This window comes from Nymphalis io, chromosome 29 (assembly GCF_905147045.1).
Source record: "Nymphalis io chromosome 29, ilAglIoxx1.1, whole genome shotgun sequence".
Taxonomy (NCBI): Eukaryota; Metazoa; Arthropoda; class Insecta; order Lepidoptera; family Nymphalidae; genus Nymphalis; species Nymphalis io.
In genome coordinates this window covers 614,043-640,158 of record NC_065916.1, presented here as the reverse complement: position 1 = coordinate 640,158, position 26,116 = coordinate 614,043, and the positions used below count along the sequence as shown (strand labels likewise).

The following is a 26,116-nucleotide window of genomic DNA, read 5'->3' as shown; positions in this document are numbered from 1 at the left end:
GTCGGCGTGAGTGTGTCGGCGTGAGTGTGGCGGTGTGAGTGTGTCGGTGTGAGTGTGTCGGTGTGAGTGTGTCGGCGTGAGTGTGTCGGTGTGTGTGTGTCGGCGTGAGTGTGTCGGCGTGAGTGTGGCGGCGTGAGTGTGTCGGCCAGAGTGTGTCGGTGTGTGTGTGTCGGTGTGTGTGTGTCGGTGTGTGTGTGTCGGTGTGGCGTGTGTGGCGTGTGGGCACTGACCGTCGGCGTCGGCGCGCGCGTCGGGCGCGGAGGCCCCGCACGCCAGCAGCAGGCGGCACGCGGCGCCCGCGTCGCGCCGCGCCGCCAGCGACAGCGCGCTCTCGCCGCGCGCGTCCACCGCGTTCACCTTCGCACCTGCGGGGCACTCGCGGCTTGAGCGATACGCTACTGATCATATCCGATACACATTCACTAACGATTCCTAGCACCCTTCGGCTTAAACGGTGATCTGCTCACTGGTCGATGGCTGATGACGCAATAGTCGACCAGTGAGCTTTCCAGATAAATATATCTAAAATCAGCCCTGTTTGATAGTTTAGAATTTTGAGGAAGCAGGTATTTTTTTTTTATTACAAATATTCCTTAAATATATATAGATAGGGGAACGGGTAGAATGGGCTTCTGATGATAAATGGTCAGCACCACCGTAAGACACTGACAACGTGAGAAATATTAACCATCGCAAGTTCAGACATTCTAGTTCCTAAGATGGCGCTTTGGCGATATAAGAGATGGTTAATATTTCTTAATGTCAATATTTCTCAGGCTCATGGACGGTGGCGCTGGACGTTTGCCAATCTACCCACAAAAGCACTAAAAAAAACATGCAGAGAAGATAAAATTGAATCGTCAAAAATTGACAGGTAATTTGAAAGGGGAAATCAACTATTATTGCTTCAATTTGATCAGTCTATTAATATTGATAACTTTGTTCAGCAGTCGTTAGTAAAACCGACACGTGTAGGCATTTTATTTAATAATGTTTTCTCTCGTAAAAAAGGTATCTCAACAAAACAACACGTGTAATATTTTTATTACAGTAATTAAATATTGTAACATGTTCATTAAAAAGAACATCGTAAAACACATTTTATAATTATTCGCAATTACAGATTGTGTAAGAAAACGTAATTTTACGACACGTGAAATCATTATCCTTTAAGCCCACAGCGAAATCATAAGATACAACACCTGCCTGTGTGTCTGTCTGTGTCATAACCGCTTCTTAGAGATAAACCAATTTTTATTATTTTTTTACTTGAAAGGCCAATCAGCTGGTTCTTAAGTGTGTTTTAACAAAAAAGGGCCAGCCGTTTGAAGATCATCAGCTCTTTTCTAGTTGTTAAAGAATTGAACTTCGACTGAATCGATTCAAAAACATATTTTTTATATAGTATTACCTATATGCGGTCACCAACGCCCGTAGACATTGGCGATGTAAGAAACGTTAACCATCACTTACATCGCCAATGCGCCACGAACCTTGGTTACCACTGATGGTAAGTGGTCACCCACTTATCATCAGGTGGCCCATATGCTCGTCCGCCTTCCTATTCTATATAAAAAAAAACCAAAAGGACGAACATATGCTACAATTTTTTACAAAATAACCCCCCCTCAACTCAACCCCACCACGAGGGCGAATACTAGTTTTTTATATGTAAATACATTTTATATTATTTTTCATTTATTATCTGTTTCCTTTTGTAATTCGTGTAATTGACATCGCCGTTCTAATGAGATGTACATCCGCGGATTTCATACCACAGTTGCCATGCAGATGGAACGTTGCCACCCCTCCTACTAATTGAATTAATAATATAATCTAAATCTTCATACGGGTAATAGGCCATCAAAGGTCCGAGTCTACTTGGCTTATAGGGATATCCACCCCTGGAGACGTACATAGAATAAAGTGTACTATGACAGTCGTAACCCTCACCGTGCCGCAGCAGCAGGTCCATGGCGTCGAGGTGGGCGTTCTCCGTCGCCACGTGCAGAGCTGTTTGTCCGTCCTTGTTCTTCTCGTTGACCCGCGCGCCTTTCCTTATTAGAATCTCCATGACCTACAATATTATAAATAATCATAAAATACGTCTCTTTCTCCTAAAAGAACAGAAAGTTTTTAGGTCGAGTCAGGTTTTTTATGAAATTTAGCGCCACGGTAGCATGCGAAAGCGATCCCGTGGCGCTCCTCGTTAAAACGGAAAGGGTACCGCTGGTTTTTTAGTGGGTATTGCGGTGTTCGGGGCACACTCGGCGCCTTGGACACCGGCGAACCCCACATGGGGGGGTCCCACTGTTCCCGTGGGGGAAATGCGTAAGGCGTTTTTCCAGCGTTAAAAAAAAAGGTTTTTTATGAAATAGGTAGGCGACCTGATTGGCCGTTGGTAAGTGGACATTTATCCATAGACATTGGCGCCGTAAGTAATATTAACCATTCCTTACAACGCCAATGCACCACCAACCTTGGGAACTAAGATGTTATGTCCCTTGTGCCTGTAATTACACTGGCTCACTCACCCTTCAAACCGGTACACAATAATACATAAATAGCAATACTTAATATTGTTGCGTTCCGGTTTAAAGGGTGAGTGAGCCAGTGTAAATACAAACACGAGGGACATAACATTACAGTTTCCAAGGTTGGTGGCACATTGGCGATGTAAGGAATCGTTAACATTTCTTACAATGTCTGTGGGCGGTGGTGACCACTTACCATCAGGTGGCCCATTAACCCGTCTAACTATAAAAAAAACAAAGCAGTTGAAACCAGATAAAACCACACTAAACCGGTACAAGGCGAACGTCACCTGTTTCCTTTTGGGGTAGACGCTGGCGGCCGCGCAGTGCAGCGGCCGGTCGCCCGTGCCGACGTGCTGGAAGTTCACCAGCTCGGCGACCCGCTCGTTGGGGATCGGAATCGTTACTTGTTGCGTGCATTGGAGCGCGGACAGATCCTGGAATTTATATATATTTAAGAGAGAGAAACCGAAGAATCGAGTTCCACTACCGAACGTGAACAATGGGGACTCTTTTTTTATAGAATAGGAAGGCGGACGAGCATATGCTCGTCTATGCCCATATGGGCCACCTGATGGTAAGTGGTCACCGACGCCCATAGACATTGGCTTTGTAGGAAATGTTAACCATCGCTTACATCATCAATGCGACACCAACCTTCGGAACTAAGATGTTATGTCCCTTTTTTCTGTAATTACACTGGCTCACTCACCCTTCAAACCGGAACAAAACAATACTAGGTACTGCAGTTTTGCGGTAGAAGTAGAATATCTAGACAGTACAGTAACAGCCTGTTAATGTCCCACTGCTGGGCTAAGGCCTCCTCTCCCTTTTGTTGTTCAGCATTGGACGACGAAGGGTTGATAATGATAATTATTGGTAAAAATGTTAATCGTATGCCGTTTTAGCACAAATAAACTTATCATTATTTCAATTATTTCCCAAATAACGGTTATTAACGGTTTACGATATATATAAAAATGTACTTTGTTCGTTTTTGTGACTGGCAACAAAATTTTGTTTCTCATTTGTTTAATAAAAGTTACCCAAAAACTCAATAGTGATTTTAGTTTTTTTTTTTTTTACAACAGAATATCATAATGTTTTGTTAAGAGAGAATTAAATGTGTTAATTATTATTTAAGCGACGGGCCGGTTGGCGTGGTTGGTACTTGCCTCACGCCGAAGGTTGTGGCTGCGATTCCCACTCAGGACAGACATTTGTGTGCATGAACATGTCTGTTTGTCCTGAGTCTGGGTGTAATTATCTATATAAGTATGTATTTACAAAAGAAAGGTAGTATATGTAGTAAAAAAGTCGAGATGGCCTAGTGGTTAGAACGCGTGAATCTTAACCGATGATCATGGGTTCAAACCCGGGCAAGCACCACTGAATTTTCATGTGCTTAATTTGTGTTTATAATTCATCTCGTGCTTGACGGTGAAGGAAAACATCGTGAGGAAACCTGCATGTGTCTAATTTCATTGAAATTCTATCACATGTGTATTCTACAAACCCGCATTGGAGCAGCGTGGTAGAATAAGCTCCAAACCTTCTCCTCAAAAGGGAGAGGACGCCTTAGCCCAGCAGTGGGACATTAACAGGCTGTTACTGTTATATGTAGTATATCAGTTGTCTGGTTTCCATACTACAAGCTCTGCTTGGTTTGGGATCAGATGGCCGTGTGTGAATAATGTCCCAGGATATTATTATTATTATTATTCAAATGAGGTCGTATATATTACCTGTTGTCCTAAGGACGACAGCTGTTTCTTCACTCGAGCCGGTTCGGCCAGTCGACACGCTTCAAGTAAACAGTGGCCGCGGAATTCAACTGAAATTATATACAATCATATTTTAAAACGTTACAAGATAAACAAATCATAGATTTACATATTCCACGCGATTTTTGAAAAGCTCTGCTATATTATGCGCTTCAAACCGTTCTCGATTAGTCTAATATATTAATTTACTGGTGGTAGTGCTTTGTGCAAGCCCGTCTGGGTAGGTACCACCCACTCATCAGATATTCTACCGCAAAACAGCAGTACTTGATATTGTTGAGTTCCGGTTTAAAGGTTGAGTTAGCCAGTGTAATTACAGGAGCAACGGACATAACATCTTAGTTCCCAAGGTTGGTGGTGCATTGGTTATGAAGCGATGGTTAACATTTCTTACAATGCCAATGTCTATGGGCGTTGGTGACCACTTACCATCAGGTGGTCCATATGCTCGTCCGCCTTCCTATTCTATAAAAAAAAACACTATTCCACTTAATTACTTATATAATAACGTCTCGCATCGAGCGAGTTTGCTGACGTCACCGCGCGTCTGACTCAGATCCAACAGGTCGATACTGTGTAGGTACCACTTACTCATCAGATATATTATCTCCAAACAATAGTATTGTTGAGTTTTGATTTCCGGTCAAGTCAGTTCAATTATAGACACAAGGGACAACATTCTATTTCCCAATGTTGGTGGCGCATTGGCGATACGACTGGTTAAGACTTCTTTCAGTGCCAATGTTTATGAACGCTGGTGACCACCGCCACCATTTGCATAAAAAAAAAGTCGTAATACGTGTCCAGAACCCAGTACTCACATGACAGTCGTTCTCTCAGCTCGCGAGAGGGAGCCACGTCCAGCGCCGACTTGCCGTGGCAGTTGAGTAGAGTGGGGTCCGCGCCCTCACTCAGGAGGAGCGAACACACCTGAGGGACATATTGGGTTGGATATATTTTGAGATATCATCAAGTTTCTCTCTATACCGACAGATACAAAAAACTTTTACTAGAAAAGTATTTGTAAATAAAAAAACAATATGAATGTTATAAGTTTAATTTATTCGTAACTACCGGCTCGTCAAATATATTTTATGGCTCGATATATATATTTCATTCATACTGACCTCGAGGCGAGCCTTGCTGGCGGCCTCGTGTAGCGGGGTGAAGGCCCACAGGTCTGTCGCGTTCACATCCGCGCCCGCTCGCACCAGCAGCTCCGTCACCTCGTAGTGACCGTACGAGCACGCGTTGTGCAGCGGAACCAGACCTCTGGAGGGGGGGGGGTCGATGAATTATGAGTACTTTATAATCAATTTATTGTTTGAAATCTCAAACTTAGACGGAAAAATCAAAATTATTAAAGAATGTTGCTCTTAGATGCAAAAAAAAATATTATATATCAAAGGGTTCATTAATATGCGTGCTGTTTTTCCAATTATTTTAAAAAACCAGATGTTTGCCCATGTTGCGTTTTTCTTTTTCATTACGTTGGTTAGCTATTTAATGAGTTAGAATGCACCTGGCGGAAAATATTATACCACCAGAACTGTAATTATTTATCATTGATGTGTTCGGAAAGTGTAAGTGAGCCAGTGTAACTACAAGCACAAGGGATATAACATCTTCGTTCCCAAGGTTGGTGGCGCATTGGTGATGTAAGCGATGGTTAACATTTCTTACGGCGCCAATATTTACGGGCGGTTGTAAATTATAATTCACGCCCAGCAAGATCAGTTTAGATGCTCATTCCAGTCCCCTTAAATGCTTTTACTTGGATTAAAACCTTTGAGTCACTAAACGATCCCGTGGCGTCCCCGAAAAGTGTAGGTACCGCTGGTTTTTTAGTGGGTATTCCGGCGCCTTCAACGTCGGCGAGCCCCACATACCCCTCCACTTCATGTGGGGAAAACGCGTGAATGCGTTTTTCCAGGGAAAAAAAAGTCCCCTTAAATGCTGAAGTGATAGAAGCATCATCAGGATGGAATGTAAAGGCCGTCACCCCTTGTCCTTGGCGTGCACGTCGGCGCCGCGCTGCAGCAGCAGGCGCACCGCGCGCGCGCGGTTGTACCCGGCCGCCAGGTGCAGCGCCGTGGAGCGCCGCCCGTCGCTCGCGTGCACGTTCACGTTCAGCGGCGTCAGCAGCCCCGCCAGCCGGTCGTCCGCGCCCGAGCGAGCCGCCTCCAGCACGTCCGCCGCGCAGTACTCGCCTGGACCGCCGGAACCAAACATTACATTCTGCTTGCCGATAGCACCGCGACGGATAATTGATCAGGTCGATGCATAGATGATGTATTGTTTTGTATGATGAAGCGTTAGCAAAACAACCGCATGCGCGCTGACTAGTGATGTAAAGGTCGCAGGTTCAATCCCGAACCATTGCGTTAATGTCGTTGTACCCACCACTAGCACAAGTTCTACGTGTAATTGGAGGAGAAAATAGGAACTTTTGTAACTAGCTACCTGCCCCTACTTTAAACAGTTAGAATTAAGGTTTAAGCGTAAAAAAACAGAAGTTTTTTTTCTATAAATAGTGTGAATTTTCCCGGATATAAAGTCTCCACTATAGAAATGAGCGTTCCACAGGGCTTTATTTTGGGTCAGTATATTTATTCCATATATATATTTATGGTCACTCGTATTTTGAACGGTCTGTATGATGTTATATAAATGGTATAGATACATAATGAAAATAATATATTATAAAAAAAATATAATATTAGTTTATTGTTCGGCCAGGCAAACGCGACCAAAGCGCCATAGGTACACTTGTGGAACTTCCCCGCCTACGTACGAAGCGCTTTGAATCGACATTTATAATTCGCACTGCGAAACTTGGAATGCTTTGCCCGAGTAAACGGTTCCTTCTGGGCGGGCGCGTTACATCCTAGACAATGACTTTGCTTAAGATCAGGCAAGTCAACGTTCAAGCGCTTGCCTATTATGTGTAAAAAAATAAAAAATTGTTAACAATTTTTTAATTAATGATAATCAAAAAATTGTTAACAATTTTTTAATTAATGCTAATCATAATTTTACAATGCATAATGTTATAAGCAATTGTTTAAACTTGAAAATGTTATTCACATTGGCCTTGATTTTTTTAAGTCAAGCGTTTATATTATTCTAATATATTGTAATATCATTGAAACTAGCGATCTTAATTACGAATTGTAAACTGCAATTTTAATTCAAGAAACGATTAAAATATAAACGGCTTATTTTTTTTATTTGTTAAGAATTAAAATTATATGACAAATAATTTGTCTTTACAATTTTCCATAACACAAAACGCGTTACTTTAATTTTTCTATAAAACATGCATATATCATTTAAAATAATGTAATTATTTTTTGAAGATAAATATTTGCAGTAATTAAAGTATTCCAATAATTAATTAAAACAGATTGATAATGATATTTTACGTAAGTTATAATATAGTTAGGTTAGGTCTCCTAATACCGTGCCGAGGACGGCCATCGCAGTGCTTTTAGTGGGTAAGAATCCCAAATAACCCAGTCCCCCCCCATGGGAGCTGGCTACCTTTCTAAGTTTCCACTGCTTAAAAAAAAAAAGAAAAAGGTCACTGGAGATTCATTAATCGCTAAAACAGCGCGTTAAAAAAACGCGGGCCAATTTAAATCCGCCATTTTGTTGGGCAGGTAAAGATAAAATAATTGATTCATTATTGACGCGACTTGTGATCTGTTGAATGTGTTCAAATGTGTTATTTGGATTTTTAAGAGTGATTGAGTGAGTGAGTGAGTTATTTACATCAATTTGTATGATTTGATGTTCTATTTTTATTATAAACAATTCGAGGCTTTTTATGAGTACAGTTTCATTTTTAGATATTAAATATATTGTACTTAAGGTTTCTTTGTGATTTCTGTTTCATATTGAATTTTTTTTATTTGGATCTCCAACAAGGAATACACATGACAAGCTTTAATACATTATGCGAGTTATAAGTCTATGTGATCCCTCAGTTCCAGGAAACCACAGCATCCATCACATACAACTAAGTAACTAGCTACTTTACCACTAAAATATTATTAACTATTATATTTTCAAGATATACGGAGTAAAATTGTAACATATAAGAGAAGGAATCTTCAGAAAAGATGGAATGACGACATCAGACAACTGGAAGTGATGTGGGGCAGAGTCTGTCACAAAATGAATGGAACAGGTTGGAGGAGACCTTTGTGAACTGGCAAACAGACTTAGAGTGTTAACAATAACTTCTAAACTTCGAGATACTACTAGAAATTATCAAGAAAACCCGATAACATTTTACAGGCCAATCCTTGGTTTGAAACGAGGACTTCGAGATATGCAGCCTTGTGAGCTAAACTAAAAACAACGAGGCAATAAAGTCAAGCAAATATATAAAACACAGCATCAGAACAAAACACGTACCAGTGAGAACAGGTCTGGTGGCGGAGTCGGCGAGGTCCAAGGGCGTCTTGCCTTCGGTGTTCCGTATGTTCGGGTCGGCGCCGTGCTGGAGGAGAGCTGGAAACGATTATTAGGAAAATCTTTAAATGTTTAGAAGAAACTGATTTAATAAAATGAATCATGTGATGTTAAGCGGTCGCCTCCGACCGTAGACTTTGAAAAGTAAGAAGCCAGCCATTAATCAACAAAGCTATACTTATTGTAACAACAGCCTTTTAATGTACCACTAGGCTAAGAGAGACCTTCTTTTGAGTTTTGAAGGTCCAACTCGCCGCTTCAATGCGAGTTCCTGATACACACGTTCCTGGTCACGGAATTTTATCCGAAACCAAGAAAACAGTGGTTAGTGTTACTTGCCGGGGATTGAACCCGTAATCGTCTATTAAAATTAAAAAATTAACGAGTTCAAGCCACTGGCTCATCTCAGCTTATTGTAATGTCATATAATAATTTATGTTGTTTAAAATAAATTTGCAAATAAAGGTTTAAAGGGTGAGTGATCAAAAATAACTACACAAGGGATAAAATTTTAGTTCAAAAGGTTGATGACGCATTGGCGATGTAAGGGATGATTAATACACACATCGCCAAAGTCTACGGGCGGTGGTGACCACTTATCATGAGATGGCCAATTTGCCCAACCGCCTAACCTATTTAAAAAACGAACAGGACTCACCAATACAAACATCCACCTTCCCCTTAGCGGCGGCTTCGTGTAGCGGCGTGTAGCCCCAGTTGTCTCTCGCTGCGGGCGGCGCCCCCGCGGCGAGTAACGCGCGCACAACATCCGCGTGCCCGAACGAGCACGCGTTGTGCAACGGCTGGAGCCCCCCCTCATCGCGAGCTTGTAAAGCAGCACCACCAGCTATAAGGATTTCGACAACTTCTCTTCTTCCATAGCCTGACAAATTAAAAAAATAAGATATATTTATAAAAACAAATTATTTTATTACAGTAGTATAATATAAACTATGTTTAAGATAGAAAAAAAAGCTGAAATTTTTTCTTGTTAGATCGGTTACTATTTGTATAAACTAATTTCGTGCCATTTCGTTCACGCACTGTTGCAACTGTATGGTTAGAAAAAAAAAAACAAAGTAAATTTTAATTAAATATAAATATTAAATCTAAATAATGTTTCAAAGATTTTTTCAGTGAGTTTAATCATAAAAGTAATGTTTTTGCTTTCTATACTAAAAAAGAATAATTCATACATTTACTTTATTGACAAGCATTTAAGATAATTATCACAGTGTGATGATGGAGTCAAGTCTCGGTTTTCAACTCTGACGAACAATACTCCATCATGGAAATTAGAGCATGTAAGATCACAATATGATTATGTCTTATATATTATTATCGGGGACTTAATGAGTACATAACATCACTTATTTACTCATGAAATATATTATCTACATTTAAGAACACATTCGTAATACATATAGTACATATGTAATGGTAAGTGGTCAGTAAAACAGAAATACATTGGTGCGGTGAGAAATATTGAACAACCTCGTGCCTTTGGTTACGCTGGCTCACTCAACCTACCAACCGGAACACAACAGTAATGTTGTGTACACAACAGTATGTATTAATGTTTGGAAGTAGAATATATGATTAATGAGTTCTACCTACTCAGACTGGTTCGCACAAAGCCCTACCGACAAATCAGACTAGTAAGTTTTTCAGTATACCATCCACTTTAATTTCACTTTCAAAGTTCTTGCAACATCGTCACAGATGTTTTAAATGCCTATATTTCGTTAATCTATAACGACGACTATCGATTATTCAATATCTTGTATTTAATTTGTTGCTTGAGAAATGTAACTACACGAATTTTTGTTGGTTATTTTTAGTAGCTTTTGTTTATAATAATAAAATAATATAAATATCTCATTATATAGCGACACGTATAGTTTCTCATTGTATTTAGAACAAGAAAATAATATAAAATACAAATAAAAAAAAACAATTGAATTACGATATTTTTTTATGTACTATGAGTAAAATTATACCCATAACGGTGATTTGTGATAAGAGTAATTTATAAATAATAATGTTATAAATTATACTTTGAATTGTAACTTTAAGTTAAACAATATATTTATTATCGACGATAAATAAATAAATATTCCCAAACTAAGCAGAGCTTGTGCTATGGAAACCAGACAACTGATATACTACATACACTACTTTTGTTTTGTAAATACATACTTATATAGATAATTACACCCAGACTCAGGACAAACAGACATGTTTATGCACACAATTTTCTGTCCTGAGTGGGAATCAAACCCACAACCATTGGTGTGAAAGGCAAGTATCTATCAACCACGCCAACCGGCTCATCGATTAAATTCGTAACACATATATCTAGGTCAAATAATTTCATATTATGTATATAATAAAAATAATCATTACATAATTGTTTATTGTGTAAGCATCTATATTTATGCAGAATTTTATTATCTATTAATACTTATATAGTAAATACTAGTTTCCGCCCGTGACTTTGCCTGTGAATTAGAGGCTGGCAAGTGTTAGTTATTAAAGCCTGTCTATGTCCTTCTCTAAGTTTTAAGCTTGCTTCGAAGCAAATTACATTAAAATCGGTTCAGTGGTGTAGTCGTGAAAACGTACCAGTCGGACAGATAGATAGTTAGTTAAGTATTTATGATCTATAGTATACGTAAACATGTATACATTTTTTATAACAAATGTAAATTAAGCCAATTATTAATGGTGTTACCTAACTTATACGAGTAAAACATATCATGACACAATGTTACAAGAAAAACACAGAAACAATTGAAAATAACAAGGAACTAAACAGTAAAGGAGATAAATCACGACATTTGGCGCAACCAACAACCGTGAACAATTATGCAATTAACAAAACAGCCTTTCACTTTTGTATTGTTTTCGTACAATAAACTTTATTCGATTGATATTTTCGTCGAATTAATACATAACATACCTGCAGCGAAATGTAGTGGTGTCGATTTACGTCCAGCTGTATCCCTAGCGTTTACTGTTTGTGTTGTAATTAACTTTTTCACTCGAGTAACATCGCCAACTTTGCAAGCCTCGAATAATTCGCGAAGAGGGTCAGTGGGAGCCGGCAACGAGTCCAAAGCCGACCCGAGCATAGAACGGCGGCTCGACATGTTCGTTTATCACATTTAGGACTATTTTTATTACACTTCCATGTTCGGTTAAATAGATTTATCAGACGAAAACACGTACAATTACAGCTGCTCTTAGGTGTTTTTGACAATTGTAGTGTTACTATACTTAAATCGAAGATAACACAAAGTAAATAGGATCAATGCAAAAAATGTTGAGGAAAATATATTTGTTAGTTAATGTTTTGTTTTTAATCAAATTGCTTAAAATGCATATAGATAGAATTGTATACTATAGTATATTTTCATTAAAAAGGTTTACTTTAAGTTAAAAGTTTTTTGGTCCCTAACATTAATTTAAAAATAGTTTTTGAGTTGCAACAAAATACTAGAATAATAATGTAGTTTGCATTAAAAATGGAATTATTCTGTATTGAATAGTACAAAAATATTGGGAAATTTTAAAAATGTTACATAGTTTTCAAATTTTACCTAATTCTTTGGTAATTAATTTTAATGGTCACAAATATACAGATAAAGTGTAACAAAGAGTAAAATATATAAACTTAAATACAGATAATAGAAGACTTTTAATATTATGGATATAAAGAAATATATAGAGCAATTTATTTTTATATTGCTTACAGATCTATTGGAACTTCAGAATAATATATTTTTTATCTATTTTTTTATCAATCAAATTATATAATTGTTTTCTCTTTATAAGTTAGTGTTTGATGATTTTTTTAAAAATATATTTTACCTATATTTTTAATTTTAAAAAATACGCCTCATATTAATGCTGTTAAAATGAATTAATATTTTGAATAATGATTGCTTAAATTTTTCTATACTTCTAATAACGTGACATTTTAATCTAACATAATATTCTATATTTTATTGTCTATGAACGTTAGTTGACGAAATCAAAATGGCGTCTTTCACAGGATAGTACATTTATCCGCCGCACACGGGATAGTATTAGAAAATATAGTGGATTGACTTTTTGTTTGTGCTGAAACTGTTTGTGAACGGATACTCAGTGTTTTTGTGTTAATTTATTTACAACGTACAACCTGGAATTACATTTCTACGTTTCCAAGTTTCCGCAAGGTATGTCCCCTTTCACTCATCGAATATTTTAAATGGTTAAATGGCAAATTATAAGCTTAGATATAATTGTAATTGGGAAATATACAAAGATATATTCTAAAGTTACGGATAGATATTTTGATGCAGTCCGGAAACTGCGTTCTTTAGTTCAGTAGGTGAGTCAGATGAACAGGTTTCTGTCGAGGACGCGACTAGTAGGCGAGGCTGGGTCAAATCTTCACTTTTCATATCATTCATGTCGTGCCATCAACGGCGTAGCTTCTCAGACCTCACGTCGTGCCGTATGATTTTGTCGCTAGCCCGTCAACTCGACTAATTCAATTAAGCGCGACCCGTGCAATTTCTCTATTCTCGGAGTGAAATAATGCAGTGTTTGTGTGCATTTTCACTTTTGAATTGCAGTGATGTGTGTGAATCGACTATAGATTAGATAATTTAAAATCTGAAGGTAAACATATATTTAAATTATTATCTGTAATAGTAACTACATTTGCCTACTGGTGCAATTTAAAAAAAAAAGAAAACTACGCGGCAATTATTATTAATTAAAATTTATTTGTGTCAATGGTGCTAATTAAAATTTAGCATACCATGCTAATGAACAGAGATAGACAAAAATTACTATGTTAATTTATTATTTTGCTGACTATTTAAAATTTACCATGCAGATAATGTAATCATGGTTTTTTTATCTCTTGTAAATGTAACTAGAATTACTTCCTGTACTATCTTGTTGCACATTTTGTTTGCATCCTTTACAAGTGTTATATAACTAAATTATTATAACATGTATGATAAAAGATTAAATATGTATGTAGAATATACGCAAATTAAATTTTAAATGATTTAATTTAAAAAAAAAAAATTCCTTATTTAATGTTTGAATGTATGAAGAACATCAATACTTATAAATATATTTTTTAATTTTTTAATTGTGCTATTGTATGCATATTACTTTCTTATATCTTAAATACAATAACTGTACAACAAAACAAGTAAAACGACTTCATAGACTAAGGTAGTTATTTGTTCTTAAATTTATTTAATCATGACTCCAAAATACAGTTGAAACAAACAAACTGTTCGTTGTAATATTAATTTTCGTCAATTGCTATTTTTATTAGGTTTATTTATATAAGGTTCCTAGTACTTTTAAGTTAGACTGGACCTTGCTCCAGGTGAGACTAATTTTTTGTTCCAAAATAGCAATAATAAAGTATCTCTATATTATTATCATTAAAGATTGATCTTCTTCATAATGAATAAAAATTAATGCTATTCCTGTATTCCTTAACCACTGATCCGATTATGATTAAACTTTAAAGTGCAAATCCATGTGCAAATGTGATAGTTTCTAGTTCAAAAAAAAAACAAGAATTCTTTTTAAATTGTTTGTGCTTCAATAACCCATGTGTAACGGAGATAGGTAGCTAGTATTAATACAATATTTGTTCACCCGTATGATTACATCAACATTCTACAGATGTTCTATTATCAGTTGATATCTTGATAATGACATATCTTGTGTTTATCATATGACACTATCAATAAGGTTAGGATGCTTAGATAAGAGATAAGAATTAAATAATGTGTAGGTATTTAATTTATATTATATTTAATAAATGGGCCTTGCAATGTATATATGATATATTAAAGATTTTTAATTTTTTTTTTATAATCGATGATTTTCATCTAAGCATCAATTTGAAATTGTCATTTTACAAGTTTAAATTGATTTTAACACAACCGCTGCTGCCGTATGTTGATTCTATAGAGAAGAATATTTCTGATACGCACCTCTAAGGTCTGGAATACCCTCCCGACCCCCGTTTTCCCCACCGCCTACAATATGGATACCTTGAAGTCAAGAGTGAATAGGCATCTTCTAGGCAAACGCGGTCCACCTTAGACTGTATCATCACTTACCAACAGTGATAACAGTCAAGTGCTAGCTTATATAAGAACCGGAATACGACAAAACCAAGTATTGCTGTTTTGCGGTAGAATATCTGATGAGTGGGTGGTACCTACCCAGACGAGCTTGCACAAAGCTCAAATGAGGTACCTCAATACCTCAATTGAAGTATTCTATATGAAAATCAATGTATAGTAAATCCAAGCTCGCACTTTATAATAATACTATTTTAACATGAGCTTTAAATTTAGTTATTGATATATATATACAAATGTTATTTTTTATCTGTGTACATTCTTAATTGTAGTCGTAAATATTATATATTAAAAGACATTAAAAGCCATTGCACATAGAATTTATTGAACTGACTTGGGGTAAAAATGTCAGTATTGTTTTGTTGTAATACAGATAAAGGTATAAATCATTTAGTAAAACCCGTTTCGCCATTGGATTTATTTGTTCCTCTCTTATTACCCAAGTGATGATGATGATGATGATGTCCTCTTGATCGATTTTGGCCTCGGCAGCAAATCTCAAGGGAGACTAGCCGAAGATTATACCATAATATTATAGTGCACAAGTGTGTTTGAAAACACAGGTTCGCTCTGTATTCCGTCATTCTTATAATCCGATGGGACGGCAAATCCGAACCGCCCGGAAAGAGTTCAGGCGCAAGACGGCTTAACGTGACTTCTGAGTGCACTCCCGTGGGAGTGTACACACTTAAAGTTTTTATTGGCCCGACGGCGACGTGCGGTTTGAACTTTAGCTGACAAGACCAACGAGGCAGAAAAGTTATAATTATACCATGACCCCATACATAAACTATGGTGCCTGTCATATAATACTTTTTTTAATTTAGAGTAAGGTTGAATAGCAATGGACCGAAATATTAATCGTCAATTCTTCTCTGCAGGGCCAACGATGTTTTCTTTTTATTTAGCTGCAGACGCAGTTTGGACACCTTCTGCGATCCTACTGTAAAATCCCCCCTTAACCCGACAAAAGTATTACTGCCTTTAGTATCGTATTAATGTTAGAATTGTCGGTAGGTATGTTTGTCGAAGTATCCGTTTGTGTTTTATTTACTTTGTCGTTATCATATGTTACCCAACCGAGTGCAGATGTACATATGTACGTGTCGCAAAATTGTAAATATGTATGTTGAAATTGTTGATTACATTACTATCGTTTTTAACTAGCCGTTCCTCGTGACTTCATCCGAAAAAACATTTTTTTTTTTTCGGTAGTTTTCGTTATTTATATGATAATTGATATTCAACCAAGTCAAGGTAGAACAATGGTTGGAACACGTGAATATTAACCAAAGATTGCGGTTCACACCCGGAAAAGCGCAAGTGTGCTTCATTTTTGTGTATAAAAGTCTATAATGTATAAAAGTGTCTATGGGCAGGCTGGTCGGACACCATTGAAAATAGTCTAGAATCCAGAACGTCATTAGATAAAAAAAATTGCAGACACATAAAACACCAAACTATTTATATAAACCGATATGAAGATACAACAAAGGCACGGACAACACGTTTGTGGAATCTACAATAAAATTTAATAATTTAAAAAAAAACAGTATGATATCCGTTATGGATTCGCGAAAACATGGCGTCTTGAATGTCGACGAAGTTGTGATCAAAGTGGTAATTAAATTAAAGTGGATATATAATATATATATAAGCGAGTGTTGGCACCTATTTTTTTTTCACGCAGTGGAAACCTTCAGAAAGGTATCCAACTCCACTACCTTACTTCTTCTTATCCACTAAAACCACTGCGATAGCCGTTCTCGGCACGGATCGGAGAGGCTGCGGGATCGTGTTGTTGTGTTGCCCCGGTTACCATGCACTCCTCGCTGGTGCGTACGGCAGCGCGAGGCCATCCCTGCTGCCGTCCTCCTCAAAGCGTTGGCACCTTACGTGAATCTAACGCACCGCTGACTAGAACGAGCGTTACGCGGTTTAATGCATTTACACATATATAAAACGTTTTCATTCATATAAAACGGATAATACGCTAAAAAGCTGCGTATTATACTCGGCTTATTGTAATACTACGCAACTACACGGGACGCTGATTGGCTACTTAGCAGAGCTCGTCAGTCAGCCGCCTCAGTTTACGCGTAGTGTGAACGAAGAATCAGTTTGTATCTACGTCCGCACTAGGGCTGAAAGGGGAGCCTGCTGGAAGTCGACGGCGGACTGTACGCTAGATATAGAACCCTCGCTAAGTTTCCAAAATAGATTTCTTGGTGATATCTCCTTTTTTTTATTTGTTTATTTGGGAAACATACAGCATAATATAACAAATAAACATTTGATATCAAAATAAGTCTCACATAAGCCAACAAAGTTTCCACTTTAACATTGAAACATGGAGTGAAAACCTAACAAGAACAAGTTATTTAGCAAGTATTAAAGTATATAATGTAAAGTATTAACATGTAATTTAAAAGGCAGAATTAAAAAATAATAATACGATAAGTATATTAATGACAAATACAGTTGTTTTAAGGCTTCTAAGAACTAACTTACGTTAAAAAAAATAAACTTATGTACCATTAAATTTTCTACTCGGTAGTTTTGCGTGTTATTATATTTTTTATATTATTATATTCATTGAGTACTAACGATTTTACAACTATATGACACAGCTTCAGGATAACGCGAACTTTAAATAATTTACCATATGACCAGTTCCCAAAAACAACAATTACGATTTATGACCGTATATCTTATCCTAGGATGCATTCCCATCAATGTTAAAATTATAATATAATTTTCTATATTCATCTATAAAGACTTCAAAACAAGAAAAATTAATCGCTAACTCAATAAATGGGAGAATTTTATAATTATTTTTATTTTAATCTATTAATTTTAAGCTATGTACAGTCGTTTTTGTAATATGTAAAATTTAAAAAAAAAAATCCGCTTTACAAATTTATAGAAAAAAAACGCCGTCTAAAGGATTGTCCTGTGGCATTGTACTCAAGACGCTGGCACTATTGCCTCTCTGCATCGCTAGACTCAGCCTTTGTGCTAAATAAGCGCCAGCTCTTGGATCGCCAGAAGTGTGGACCAGTTTCTTAGAGAGAATTAATTAATTTACTAAATAATTAATCATATGTTAAATTAAATAATGTAACCCACTTGTTTGCAATAAATATAATATTATAATAATTGTCATAAAATATTCTTAATGATTACAACGAAGTCACGAATGATTCATGCGACCGTATGATAAAAATATCCTGTTTATAATCCGCTATCAATGTTCTGAATGAATATAAACTTGTATGTAAATAATTAATATTTAATTTATTTTGATATCGTATCACGAAGGGTCAACGCATACTGAGCGTGAGAGTATTGAATATCTACGTATAAAAAATATTGTAAAAAATAATGCTATTGATCACAAATTAAACACATGAAAAAAAAGGGAGAGGAGCCTTTAGCCCAGCAGTGGGACATACACGGGCTGTTACTGCAATGCTATTGGTCGTTGAGTAGAAATGTAACTCATATCTGGAGACGATCCCGAGTGTAGAATCAGATCATGCTTACCGTGAAAATTCATTGTCATCGCAACTGAACCGACATGTTAAATTACATTTCCGTATGACGAAAGGAAGTGGTTCCGATTCATCTCGCAAGATTTGTTCTTATACCCAGTACCTACCCAGAGGAGCTTGCAGAAAGCCCTCTTAAAAAAACTCTAGTATGGTCACTTCAGGTGCCACGCTGTCAATTTTCGTTACATTTTCCATGTACAAAATTAAAACGGCTATGCCTAACGCTGGAATGACGTTTGATAAGTCACTAAATAATCTCAATATTCCTGCAATATAGAAGTTCGGCCACACCATGCGAACGTAGCATTTCCAAATACTGGCGCTAATGTAATCTTTGTCAATTATATCGTGAAAATTAATAATGAAAATATTATTAGAATAATATTGATAATATTCAATAATTATAATAGCCACCAGTGAACTCTCGAAATATCAATCCTAATGCATTTATATAATGAAAAAATAAAAACGTCACACGTAATTACATAAGCGCTAAAAGAGTATTACGTCGTCGGTGTTTACGCGTTAAATATAAATAAAACTGTATTTGATATTTGCAAAACTCATAACACATCGCGAAATAGCAACGAGATATTTCTCCACTTGTGACATTGATGTTCATCGCTATATTTTCGCTTTACAATTGAAGACTTTAAATACGATTTTTCTCAAATGTACTTCATACACCGCAAGTCCTGTGGTCTAATTCGACAAACAAATTGTCACTTTATTGCTATCGAATTGTAATCGGAGCGTAATCGTTGCCGTTTATCCGTTATCATATTAATTAATTTAATTCTGCACTTTCTAAATATTTACATTAAAGCCCTATAGTCAAATTTGGATTGGAATTGAATCGGGATCGTATCGTAATGGAATTTGTCATCCCAAACCGCTCATCGCCAAATTGCGCGTGCCAACCCCCCCCTAAGATACCTGCAGTATAAGTATATATATATCTTTTGATGTACATAGATAAAACATAAAGTTTCAAAATTTGAACCCGCTACCTTCAGATCAGACCCGCGTGTCCTTTCCGAGTCGATGATAAGCTTCAGTCACTGCGCATCTCACGTACACATCTCCGCTCGGCGACGCGTCCGGTGAACAGTTACTCTAATGGACGCGACGCATTTTTATAGCGGACCCGGAATAGAACGATTTATGATGTTCGTATGTATTTTTATATATAAACACGCTTTGAAACGTATTTATATACATATGTTTGAGTCGAAACTCTTAACCAGTTAAAACTACTTTTAACTGGTCAAATCAGTCGAAAGTACTTTTGACCGTTGACTTTTAACTTTAATAACACTCAAAAGTAGTTAGTAGTCAAATCAGATAAAAATATTTTTATTTAAATAGACTTGTATGTAAAAGCCGAGATGGCCTAGTGGTAAGAACGCGTGAATCTTAACCGATGATCGTGGGTTCAAACCCGGGCAAGCACCACTGAATTTTCATGTGCTTAATTTGTGATTATAATTCATCTCGTGCTTTACGGTGAAGGAAAACATCGTGAGGAAACCTGCATGTGTCTAATTTCATTGAAATTCCGCCACATGTGAATTCTACCAACCCGCATTGGAGCAGCGTGGTGGAATAAGCTCTAAACCTTCTCCTCAAAAAGAGGAGAGGAGGCCTTTAGCCCAGCAGTGGGACATTCACAGGCTGTTACGGTATGTATTTATGAACCGTCAACCGCTACCCCCGGTTAGGATTATGGATTCTACCGCGAAGAACCGACAAGAAATTCAGTAGTTAATCTTTTTTCTATGTTGTTTAAATACAAATTAGTATCAATTAAATTCATTTAGTTCCTACACGAGATCCACCAATCATTCAATCGCATTTTTGTCAGACATACTGTATTCAGCCGAGGTGGCCTAGTGGTTAATTTGTGTTTTATAATTCATCTCGTGCTTGAAGATGAAGGAAAACATCGTGAGGAAACCTGCATGTGTCTAATTTCACTGAAATTCTGTCTCATGTGTATTCTACCAACCCGCATTGGAGCAGCGTGGTGGAATAAGCTCCAAACCTTCTCCTCAAAAAAGGAGATGAGGCCTTAGTCCAGCAGTGGGACATTCACAGGCTGTTACTTTATTATATTCAGAAACAGAGTAATAAGGCTTTATAAGATTAATGAACTAATTGAAAGCTTCTTTGTGGCAACTAAAGTGTAGACTGTGGAATTTTATTAAAAGTGCGTATACCTAGCTCTAAAAACGCTTTTTTGACTACAACATATGTAATGTGTATATTTATATCGAATGAGCCGTTACACTATATGCGGAATGATCAAAGAGCTTCTAAATGTTATAGAATTTGGAGATCACGTACGTAATATTTTATTACTTTTGAATCGCTTTAAAGCGAGTGCAAAAAGTTTTTAACACAGATTATGTCTCGATTTTAATCTTAAAATATCGTGTTGCGTTTTTTTTTCCTTTGATTATTTAAGTAGCGCTATAATTAAAATTGTTAGTAGCCATGGAATTAGCAACAGGAATAATTTACATATGTGTATTGGGTTTGACAATTAGTAGCATTAAAGAAAACGTCAGGTAAAGTGTACTTTTAATACGAAATTTTATACTAACGTTTTATATATATATATTATAGAATAGGAAGGTGGACGAGCATATGGACCACCTGATGGTAAGTGGTCACCAAACGCCCTTAGACATTGGCATTGTAAGAAATGTCAACCATCGCTTACATATCCAATGCGCCACCAACCTTGGGAACTAAGATTTTATGTCCCTTGTGCTTGTAATTACACCGGCTCACTTACCCTTCAAACCGGAACACAACAATATCAAGTATTGCTGTTTTGCGGTAGAATATCTGATGAGTGGGTGGTACCTACCCAGACGAGCTTGCACAAAGCCCTACCTATATATATATATATATATATATATATATATATATATATATATGCATATTATATAATTATATTTATATACAATACAATTATATGAATGATCTGTTTATGTACAGCACCTATTTACCCCCTCCATTTTAGCGTGTTAGGAGTGGTCACAATATTCCAAAGAATCAGGATTATACAATATATATTCGTTGATATATAATTAAAATGATGTAATGTTTATTAATAAGGCTACTCCACCAATATTAATATAGAAAGTCTGTGCGTCCGAGCAAAAAAATCACTTGTGAACTTAATTAAATCGATTATTTTTAATTAATTATTAATACATTTTCAGTTGCAAGGTATAATTAGTGATTTTTTTCGAGTTTTTGTTTATTTTATAAGTATATAGCATAATAGCGTCATAGTTTACGGCGATGGTAATCACTAACTATCAGATGACCAGAGTACCCCCCGCTGGGCTATTTGAAATCATAAAATCATAACTTGTCCTGATTTAAATATTACGTAAGTCAGGATAATTAAAACGATCACGCTTATTTTTTTTTTTTTTTTTAATAATATATGGAAGCTTTTAAATAAGATTTTTGAATGAGTTTTTAAATTTACATTTTTCACGCTAACATAATTACGTATGGACACGTAACACACGAGTTGCTTCTGATGAATATTTATTAACATTAAACTTAGTGGCACGCGCGGTTGGTTTTTTTTTTTTTTTTTAATTTTTTTTTTTAATGACTAAGACCACATTTTTGTGCACATCTATGGTACAGTGTTTTTATTTAATTACTGTGTGTTTATAATAAGTACAATAAAAATTATAAGTATTCGTATGTGTACATTTGATTATTATTCGGCCCTTTTTTTCTCATCGATGGTACAGTACAAAAAAAAAACGGTACCATAAAATACTATAATTATAATATAATGTTGTTTCTGAACGTATGATATAAATATACGATAAAATAAAACATACGACAATTATCGATGATTACGTATTCAATATATATATATATAAAATTTTAGCTTACTTTCTCATTTTGTCAAATTAATGTTATTTTTTGCGTGAAATTCGACTAGTTTTTTATAGACATCTATGGCAAAGTATATTTTGAGTTATATAATTCATGTATGCTACCTACGTACCTATCATTTTAGATAATAAACGAATACAAACTCCAATCTGGTGGTAGACTCATCAGATATTCTACCGCAAAACAGCAGTATTGTTGTGTTCCGGTTTGAAGGGTGAGTGAGCCAGTGTAATTATAGGCACAAGTATAACATCTTAGTACCCAAGTTTGGTGGCCGCATTGCTGATGTAAGCGATGGTTAACATTTCTTACAATGCCAATGTCTATGGGCGTCGGTGACCACTTACCATCAGGTGGCCTATAAGCTCGTCCGCCTTCCTGTTCTATATAAAAAAAAAAAAACTTTTTTATTATATATACTAATATTATAAAGAGGTAAAGTTTGTGAGGTTGTACGGGGTAATCTCTGGATATACTAAACCGATTTTGATAAATCTTTTACCAATAGAAAGCCACATTATTTGTGAGTGTCATAGGCTATATATTAACCCGATAAATGAAAAGACTTTTTCGTGGTAGTCGGATGTTGTTGCCAACGCGACTTTTGGCAGTAAGTGAATAAATCATAGCACTCCGCAATCATAAATTCATTACAAGTAAAAATGTTTACCGCCCAACGAAGTGGGCGCGGGTCAGCTAGTATACATATATAATTTTGTATCGAGTAATATACATTAAATAAATGAGTTAATTTCTTAGAAGATAAAAATATCTGTGGATTTTATTATAAAAATGGATATCTCGACTCGGGATTTACTGACTTTTCTGTAATCGGAAAAATATATGTCATCCATTTATAACCGTGTAGTGTTGTCGATACATATAATAAAACGAGAAAGATATAGAAACCGTCTTTTTTTTTCGCTGGAAAAACGCATTTACGCGTTTCCCCCACATGAGGTGGGGTATGTGGGGCTCGCCGGAACTGAAGGCGCCGGAATACCCACTAAAAAACCAGCGGTACCCACTCCGTGTTGTCGAAGGGGCGTCACGGGATCGCTTGCGCATCCTACCGTGACGCACCGACGGTTGGCCCGCTCAAGCGGCCTCCATTCTTAGGGGGTTCTCGGGGTACTGAGTAACCCCCAAATATAGAAACCGTCTTGTGTCTATAGATTAAGTAAATTTATCAAAGAAATTAATTTGGGCGATACAAATAAAAAATAAAAACATATATAAACTTGTTTAATATATCGTAATAAAATTGACACCAGGTAATGAGACAGGTCAGGTATGTACGTATTTATGTTGCGTGATGGGACAGGTATGTTGACTCCCAGTGAGTTGTTCATATTGTATATTCATTAAGTACATATTCTCAATGTATCCTGTATTTACATTAAAGGCGTGTGATTGCATCGATAGGAATTTTAGTATCTCGAACGTACGTCAATATATTACACAAAACGGTTTATCTACAACAGATATTATATTAATCTCTAAGGAATTTGTAGTAAATCAAAGAACGGTATTACACGTGTGCACCATTACTTCCTGAACGCGTTGGCGTTATTGATGTCGCTTTGATGTTACTATTAGAAAAAAAAAAAAAACGTTTATTATAGTCGGTCGATACGTCAACGTTCTTAATTCAAATTTTTGTAGGTTGTAGAAAAATGTATTTAATTTGGATTTTTTCGTTTCGTTTTTTAAAATCTGTACTTATAGTTTGTCTGAGTATAGAAAGCTGAAATTTTAAACATATAAAAGATTTTTGGATATTTTAACTTTAATTGGAAATGGTTCGTCTTAGTTATTTATGAAGAAATATTCTAATGCAATACGTATTTAGCTGAACGATCTCTCCGCACGTACTGTGTGCTTGTACATATTACAACACGACGGGCGCCTTTTTTTCCAACAAGTCAAATACCTTGCCTTCGAAAATTAAAATTGCGAACTGTAAACGGCGTATTCGATAAAAAGAAAATTCTAACTGGACTACTAAGACATTTCCTTACATACAACCCGATTCAAATGGAACTTTAACATAGAAACCGGCTACGTTGTGAAGTTATATACTTACATATATATAAATATACAGTACAGTACAGTATCAGCCTGTTAATGTCCCACTGCTGGGCTAAGGCTTCCTCTCCCTTTTGAGGAGAAGGTTTGAAGCTTATTCCACCACGCTGCTCCAATGCGGGTTGGTGGAATACACATGTGGCAGAATTTCAGTGAAATTAGACACATGCAGGTTTCCTCACGATGTTTTCCTTCACCGTCAAGCACGAGATGAATTATAATCACAAATTAAGCACATGAAAATTCAGTGGTGCTTGCCCGGGTTTGAACCCACGATCATCGGTTAAGATTCACGCGTTCTTACCACTAGGCCATCTCGGCTTTTTTTATATAAATATACACACACGTATATAGAAAACACATATTAACTCAGTGGTAGGGCTTTGTGCAAGCTTGTCTGAGTACCACCCACTCAGATATTCTACCGCCAAGCAGCAGTACTTAGTATTATTGTGTTTAAAGGACGAGTGAGCTAATGTAACTACGGGACAAGACAAGAGACATAACATCTTAGTTCCCAAGGTTGGTTGGTTGGTGGTTGAACTGAGATAAATATACATGGATAACACGAACGTTCGTCAACAGCTGTCTAAACTACAAAAAAAAAATAATGGGAAAAAATAATGGTTTTGTCTATTTATAAAATATAGATTATAGACTAATAAAATTAAGATACCTGTGACGGGCCGGTTGGCGTGGTTGGTAGACAGTTTCCTTTCACGCCGAAGATTGTGGGTTCGATTCCCACCCAGGACTGACATTTGTGTGCATGAACATGTCTGTTTGTCCTGAGTCTGGGTGTAATTATCTATATAAATATGAATTTACAAAAGAAAAGTAGTATATGTAGTAAATCAGTTGTCTGGTTTCCATAGTACGAGCTCTGCTTAGTTTGGGATCAGATGCATACGGCGTGAATAATGTCCCAGGATATTATTATTAATATTAATATTTTTGTCATAAATACATTTATAAAAAAACGATATTTTTTTAAATTATTAATAAGGTAGTTTAAACGAAATTTATTAATAAGGTAGTTATTCATACGTTACTCGTATTATTATTATTACAAACACTCATATCGATAGAATCGTGTTTGTTGCATCACCAGCTCAAATATTTCAAACCAACTGAACTGCCAACTTGCGAAATATATATGTATCTCGTTTATACCGGTTTTTCATATATCACTGGTACTCTTAGAAATGAAAAAAAAAATTAATACGTATATATAAAGCGATGTCCCACTGCTAAGCTAAGGGCTCTCACTTATTGAGGAAACGGTTTGGATCGTAATCCACCACGCTGCTTCAATCCGGATTGGCGGAAACCCGTAGTAGAGTCTCATTCGCCACGTTCAATATACCCAGTGATTTGTGATTTTTTATACTTATGAATGAAAACAGCGCCGTCTAGATTATTTATTAGGTTTGCTAGCGATTTTACACTGGTCATTCTTACATACATACAATTATAATACATTTACGGATTTTGTAAAATAAAATAAACTCGCACTAGGCACACAGGTGTCCTCACGACGTTTTCATTCTGATCACGAGATGAATCAT

General features: G+C 36.4%; 2 protein-coding genes across 7 annotated transcripts in view; one reads left to right on the top strand and one right to left on the bottom strand.

The window, feature by feature from the left end:
• The window catches only part of LOC126779445 (poly [ADP-ribose] polymerase tankyrase), a 43,381-nt gene extending 31,333 nt beyond the window's left edge, over positions 1–12,048 (bottom strand). For both annotated transcript variants that reach the window (XM_050503405.1, XM_050503406.1), the window contains exons 1-10: positions 11,760–12,048; positions 9,456–9,680; positions 8,741–8,836; positions 6,321–6,528; positions 5,446–5,590; positions 5,140–5,248; positions 4,280–4,368; positions 2,825–2,971; positions 1,954–2,077; positions 231–365 (exon numbers count right to left, since the gene is read on the bottom strand). In XM_050503405.1, coding sequence (XP_050359362.1) covers positions 231–365; positions 1,954–2,077; positions 2,825–2,971; positions 4,280–4,368; positions 5,140–5,248; positions 5,446–5,590; positions 6,321–6,528; positions 8,741–8,836; positions 9,456–9,680; positions 11,760–11,949 — 1,468 coding nt within the window. In that variant the 5' untranslated portion in view covers positions 11,950–12,048. The remainder of the gene's footprint in view (positions 1–230; positions 366–1,953; positions 2,078–2,824; positions 2,972–4,279; positions 4,369–5,139; positions 5,249–5,445; positions 5,591–6,320; positions 6,529–8,740; positions 8,837–9,455; positions 9,681–11,759) is intronic.
• A 786-nt stretch (positions 12,049–12,834) lies between these two features.
• Positions 12,835–26,116, top strand: part of LOC126779438 (serine/threonine-protein kinase 10) — a 57,075-nt gene continuing 43,793 nt past the window's right edge. For 4 of the 5 annotated variants that reach the window (XM_050503365.1, XM_050503362.1, XM_050503364.1 and 1 more), the window contains exon 1: positions 12,835–13,020. The gene's annotated coding sequence lies outside the window, so the exon portion shown is untranslated. Of the gene's footprint in view, positions 13,021–13,196; positions 13,469–26,116 lie in introns of those variants that run through there. The other variant, XM_050503363.1, reaches the window with a different exon arrangement.